At 40.1% G+C, this 6,530-nt stretch overlaps 1 protein-coding gene across 1 annotated transcript; it reads right to left on the bottom strand.

Moving 5' to 3' along the window:
• Positions 1-1,749: 1,749 nt before the first annotated feature.
• Positions 1,750-3,774, bottom strand: BCL2A1 (BCL2 related protein A1). Its single transcript, XM_062501113.1, has 2 exons — positions 3,355-3,774; positions 1,750-1,854 (listed from the first exon to the last, which is right to left on the bottom strand). Exons 1-2 carry the CDS (start codon positions 3,772-3,774, stop codon positions 1,750-1,752), a joined length of 525 nt encoding a protein of 174 aa, XP_062357097.1.
• Between the last annotated feature and the right edge of the window lie 2,756 nt (positions 3,775-6,530).

Raw genomic sequence — 6,530 nt, 5'->3', positions numbered from 1 at the left:
TTCTTGTTTTCGCTGGGGAGGGAGAGGGAGAAATACATGTTCTAACAAACATTAACATCTGTTTATGTTCTATGGTTAAACACACCAAGTTAGGCCATGGAATCACAGAACAGTCCAGGCTGGAAGGGACATTGAAAGCTCATGTGGTCCAACCTTTCCTGAAAAAGGGAGCCTATATGAAACTATCTAGTGCCCTGTTCAGTTGTATCCTGAAAACTGCCAGGGAGGGGGTCTCTACCACATCCCTGGGCAGGTTGTTCTGGTAAACAGATGTTCTTACTGGAAAAAAAAAAAGAAAAAAAAAAAGAAAAAAAAAAGTCTTATGCTGAGATGAAAGATGGAGAGCCCATGACCAGAAGAGGTTGATGCATTCTCTCAGTGTCACAAAACTGGATTTTTTCGAGGCTCTGTCTCAGAGATCAGTGGTGGGTGGTGGTGTGTGCCACAGGCAGCTGCTGGCTCAGTTTGGTTCACCTCCCAACATATCTAAAAAGAGAAAGGTACTTAGACTCAGCCTTAGTTCCCTAATGGAAACTCACTACAGATGAAGAAAACCCTTCTAGAATGAATCCTTGAAGAACTACTGTTTAGCCTTTGAAAATAAATGGAATTTGAGTAAAAACATGAATTGCCCCAGACTGTAAAAGCCTGGAAGTCTCTTACATCACCCTCTGAATTATCTTAGTTTTACGATGTATCCCAGAACACTAATTACTGTCATCAGAGCTGATCCAGTTCATTTATTTTGCCACAAGATACCTGTTTCTTACACAAGCTACCAGATAGTACCTATCTGAAAATGAAAATTAAAGTCTTGACATCCATGGCCATCAGGTCAAACCCATAAACTACTTGTATTTTCCAGCAGCATTGTGATAACTCTTTTAAGATTATCTTGCTCAGATCTTTTCCCATGCTCCAGTTTTTCTGGAAAAAATGAGACCAGTCTTATGACTTTAAAATACATATTTTAATATATTTTCTTAAAATATTAGTGTATTTACAAAAATTTCTCATTTAAAAAAATACTCTGTGCTTGCCTATTTTTAAACATCTAGTTTAAAAAACATACAACCAGATGACTGCATCACACAAATATGAAATAACATTCATTGTAGATGTGAGCAATTAAAAAAAATACAGCACAGAAACACATACCATTGCATTAACAGTAAGTGAGTGCACATTTTTAAGTTGCTAGCTTCCACAAACAGTTCTTCTCACAGACGTTGCTTAGTCTGTGTTAGTAACTTCTACCCACTTCTATATTGGAGTTCCCATTTCTTTTTTTCTTCAAAAAAATGCCCTCCCCCACCCCCCTTTTTCTTACACAGAGGTTGCAATAAAATGCATTACAGTAGTATTTCATTTACAAAACAAATGACATAAAAAATTGTTTCTTAACCCATTGGATTGTATTTTACTAAAACAATGTCCTTTCATGGAGATGCAAGAGAGATTCCAAGAGCCGTCCTGATGTGGAAAATGATCTCAAAGCAATTCCCCCTGGAAAGATGGACTTGAATTGCTGCATGATGTTGTGCAGATTCCCCTTTGGAAGGATCTCATTTTCAGATTTTCTAATTAGGATAGCATGTTAAACATTGCATTTAGTCAAAATAAATACAAATAAATTAAACACAAATTATGGAAGGAGATTATTCTCTTGTCGATACTGCTTGGAGGAAGGCTGAGAAATGAAGCTTGTGGCAATATCTAGATTACACATGAATGGCAGATCCTTTTACTTCAGTAGTACTCTCTGAACAAGGAAACAACAGCTATGAACAGAGCTGTAATTTTGGAGAAAGACAGTAGTGATTTTCTTTCAAATTTTGTTAGGAAGCCATTTTCCTGTGGAAAAGAACACACACAGTTAGGGACAGCTTAAAAACATTTAGGGAAACCACACCACTGTCTGTGTTAGATTAAGAGTACTGCAGCACTGTGCAGTGAGGGACAGCTTTTCAGAGCTCTACCTCCAAAAGATGGATAGAGGTTTAAAAAAAGTAGCTGAAAATATCTGCACCTTGCTGAATGTTTGTTTTATCTCTAAGTCAAGACTATGCCCTCCCCAAGTAAATGGAAAACCAACATGAACTCTATCATCTGAGCCCACGTCTTCCAGGAAAGTACAAGTACTATGTTTCTGATGTATTAATACACTCAGAAATATCTTCTTTTAACCTTCCTTATTCTGCTATGATGAGCCACCTATTATGACAGAATGTTGCCAGGAGTTGATACTTCTCTGAAATAAAATTGACTCTATTTGAAAGAGATGGAAAGAGAAGCCTTTATAGTAAATCCAATGCATCAAGGGGCCATGAGTCACTATCACCTTTTTTTTTTTTTTTTTTTTTTTTTTTTTTTTTTTTTTTTTTTGCTGCTACAGACAGAGAAGGACTAAAACAAGCAGAAAAGACAAAGGAAAAGCAAGACACTAGAAAATAAATCAAGGGGGAAAAAAGTAGTAGGAAATATGAGAGAAGTGGGATGAGAGGGGGTGGAAAGAGAAAGTAACATTTACATATTAGTAAAGGAAAAAGTACCAAGGAAATCACTGACACTGGTGTCACTGGTTCTCAGATTCCCCTAAATGCAAAAATTAAAAAAAAAATACAAAGAAGAAGCAGTATTGGTGTGATGAAATTTTGCAAAGTGAAAGGAACTTTCCCTTCACTGTCAGAATGGGAATTTCAGCAGGTTGGCAAAACAGTCCACTTAGTAACAAGTTTTTTCTCAGCATTGACCATTCATAGATGGAAGTTCTAGGATTATCTCAGTCCAAACAGAAAAGATTTAATGCCAGTTGTACTTACCTGTTCATTTGTTGTAAGTAAAACTGATTTGGGGGATTAAATAATGGATTTGTTGAAATCCACAGCAAAAGTGCTGACTTAATTTGTGAGGATCACACCTGTGTATTCTTTCCTTACCTTGAACTTAAGTATTTTTCAACCAACTCTTCTATTAAAGCAAAATTACTGCGCTGACCTTAGGATGCCACTTAATTTTAGATTTAATAATGGAAATTTCAGGGTCTGTGTGGTTTAACCTGATTTTGAGTGGGAGGCTGGACCAAATTATTTTCTAAGGTAATTCTCAACCTGAATTATGGTATGATCCTGTTATTCAAAATTGGGAAATGCCTTTTAAAAAGAAAGTTGTCTTTTATCACTGTTCTGTTTCAAGCAGAAGAAAAGCTCTCACTTAAGTCTCAATGAGACATTCTGTACACCAATTATTAAACCACCAAATGAAACCCTGAATAAAATATGTTTTTGACAGTGTCTATAGCAATAATTAATGAAATCTCCTAATCTAGACTTCGGTAGAAAATGAGAAACTCACCCAGCCACCATTTGCATCAATCCATTCGGATTTGTTGTTGATTATGTACTCTGTGATGAAATAAGAGATCTCCTCCTTCTCCTCTGCAGTGAGTTGAACCCCATGCTCTTGAAGCTTCTTGGTGAGAAGACCTCCAAATGTAAATATGGTCATAATTCGTCCCCAGTTAGTATTTCCATCAGCAAACTTTTCATCCATGACTCCTTTGAAAATTCTCTTGGCAGCAGCTACAGAGGTGATGTCAATCCTGTCCAGGAGTGGCCTGAGAGCCTCCTCGGTTTGCTCTTGCAGGGAAGATGCCATGGTTCGCAAGACATGAGCAACCCTGGTCTGGGCTGGTCCGAGGTGTGATTCCTGGAGCACATATTGCAGATAATCCTGAGCTAGGTAATAAACGTAATAGAACTCAGCAGTTTCCATTCAATACAAAATGCAGAGAGCAGTTCACTGCTCTGAATTGGGGTCGGCAGTGAGCAGCCACAGGACATGCACACGGGTTTTATTCCGTCTGCTTTTGATGGAATCTTTCTGGTTTTACCACAGAATTTCCTGCAAAACGGAAGTGACTTAATGATGTGCGTTGAGGAATAGGTCACAGAGGAAATGAAAGAAAGTGTCTCCTTTTATGTCTTGAGTGATTTATTTCTCCAAATACTGTGATTCCGCAACTAAAATGGACCAGATTTTACCATATTCTTATAAATAAATTGGTATTTTCTGGGACTTTTGCTACGCACTGCTAGCAAAGATTTGGCATTTGGCTTGCAAAATTGCAAGAATGTTGTGTGCTAGCAAAGGTTAGGCATTTGGCTTGAAAAAACATGCCCAAGAAGTACATGCTGCTGGAGATGCAGCCACTCCCCAGCACCCCCAGTCCAGTCTCCTCGCTGCCAGGGTTAAGGCTGCAATCTGTATTGCAGGTTTATGGGCTATTTCTGGTCACAACGTTGTGTAGAAACTGGTAGACATTCCCAACAGGATGGAAGAATGAATACATTTTCTTCAGCACTCAGGGAGCTTTACAGAAGGGCAAAAAGTGGGAGCACAACAGTGGTACAATTATGGATGGACAAAGGGGAAAGTCAGCTTTAGAGCATTATCCCTGTTCCAAAGTTTTCCACATTCTCTCTGAGTGCTCTTCATGGTCCTTCTTTGAAGATTTGAATGGGAAGCTTCAAAGATTTATTTTGCCTATAATATCTTTACAGCCCATGCTGTGAAAGATGTTGTAAGTATGAAAGACAATGCTAATGCAGGCAGCATGTCAGAACATGGAATAGAAAATACGGTGCCAGTGATGTGTGATACCACCTGAATATTTTAGGACAGGTAACAAAGAAGTATCATGATACCTACAACTACTCTTAGATTCAAATTTTCTGTCAGGCTGTTATTTTTGGGAGAAGAGGCAGGGGTATCTAGCCAGCTTTTTCCTTACAAACATCTCCTGAGGCAATCTGATCTTGCTAAGGGGTTGGGGATGTAGCTGTAGAGAACTTCTCCCCATTGAAAAGGCTTCAAAGAGCAGCAAGCAGTTTGACATCTGGAGACCCCTGTCTTTCTCCATCTTTATCCCTCTACTTCTCACGCACCTTTCTTCCACTGCTCTTCATCCTTTGAAAGCAAAACGTACTACCAGCACTCCACACCGACTGCTTTTCTTTGTCCCAGGAGTGGCTGTGAGCCTGTTTCCAGTCCTGGGCACTCCTTGAGGCTCAGACCTATGGAAGAGGAGCAGAGCTGCAGTCTCAGATGTCAGGATAGCACTGGCACCTGATGACACTGGGGAAAGCCTGTGTGAACTGAAACAGCTCTGGTGGCAGCACACTGCTAACCCTGGCCAGCCCCTTAAAATGTGTGTGCTGCTGCTCTGACATCACAGTTTTTGCAGAAACCCATTGAGTAGAGCAGGGTAGTTTCCATTTCCTGCTATTTTTTTTTTGTGTGTGTGGTGAGTCTAGCCGAGAGTGACACAGTAATCTTCCATCATAGCAGGGCTTGAAACCTCGAGCTGGAACCAGCACAGCACAGCGTCCAGAGCTTCAGGATTATTTCCCTCATTTTCTCTTGGAAACAAAGAGAGAGGGGGCTTGCTATTATGTTCACCTTTGGGAGAGAATGTGTTTCAGAGGGCAGTGCAAGCTAGAGAACTCCAATGTTAGATGCTACCCCCAGGGAAGGATGAGATGCCAGGACTGGGAATGGGCTGGGTGTGGGAAGCTGGATCTCCCCTCTTTCATACATTCATGTTCTTACCAAAGCTCATTTTGAAAGTTCAGAGGTGTTTCCTATCCAGTACCTGCAGCTGTTGCTCTGGCAGAGCTGTCAGGCTGACACTGCCTTTGTTATGTTCAATGATTTCAGCAAAATGCTATCATTTTACAAGGAATACAGATTGGGGGGGGGGGTGGTCAAAGAAGAAAGGATGTAACAGTCCCTAACTCTTTCCAACTGGACAGGAATTTCTGGTGCAGAGGGAAGTCATTGTTCACCCCAAGCTCCCCTCCTATGAGATTCTTGATGTAAACAGGGCTGAGAGAGGTACTAGAGCAGACATCACAAGAATCCTCTTCCTATATAGCACAGTCTGTGAAATTATATATCACTTCTGAATTTCTTCATAATTAATGAAAAGTTTTTTTTTATTCTCTGAGAATATAAATAGAATAGAATAGAATAGAAGTAAATATGATATATGATATGATATGATATGATATGATATGATATGATATGTATCAACAAGTAGTAGCTGAATATGAGAACAGTGAACAATACCTAAGGAGACCAGTTTTGTTTTCTTCATCATTGGCAGCAGCAGAGCACAGGCAAATGCAGCTCTTTCTTCATTAGTGGATCATTTAGGATTCTGAGGAGAGTGATGAAATACGACTATGAATATGTCATAATTATTGAAAGAAATCAGTGTTAATACCTTGGCAGTTTTGGTGCAAATGCTGCTACTTACAGTCTCTTGATTTCTTAAAGGGCTGTGAGGTGCAGCTGAGGGCTCAGCTCCCGGGATGGGATGGCAGCTCTGAGCAGAGATCTCTAACAGCCAGCTGTGACACTGTGACCAGAGCTCAGGACAGAGCTGTTGGAAATGCCCCAGGTCTCTCTCCTGCAGTGCTTTCCATAACGTGCAGTGCAGGGTGCAGTTCCAGGTGTTGGATGTTCAG

This window comes from Cinclus cinclus, chromosome 13, assembly GCF_963662255.1.
Source record: "Cinclus cinclus chromosome 13, bCinCin1.1, whole genome shotgun sequence".
Lineage (NCBI taxonomy): Eukaryota > Metazoa > Chordata > Aves > Passeriformes > Cinclidae > Cinclus > Cinclus cinclus.
This window is presented reverse-complemented; position numbering and strand designations above follow the sequence as displayed.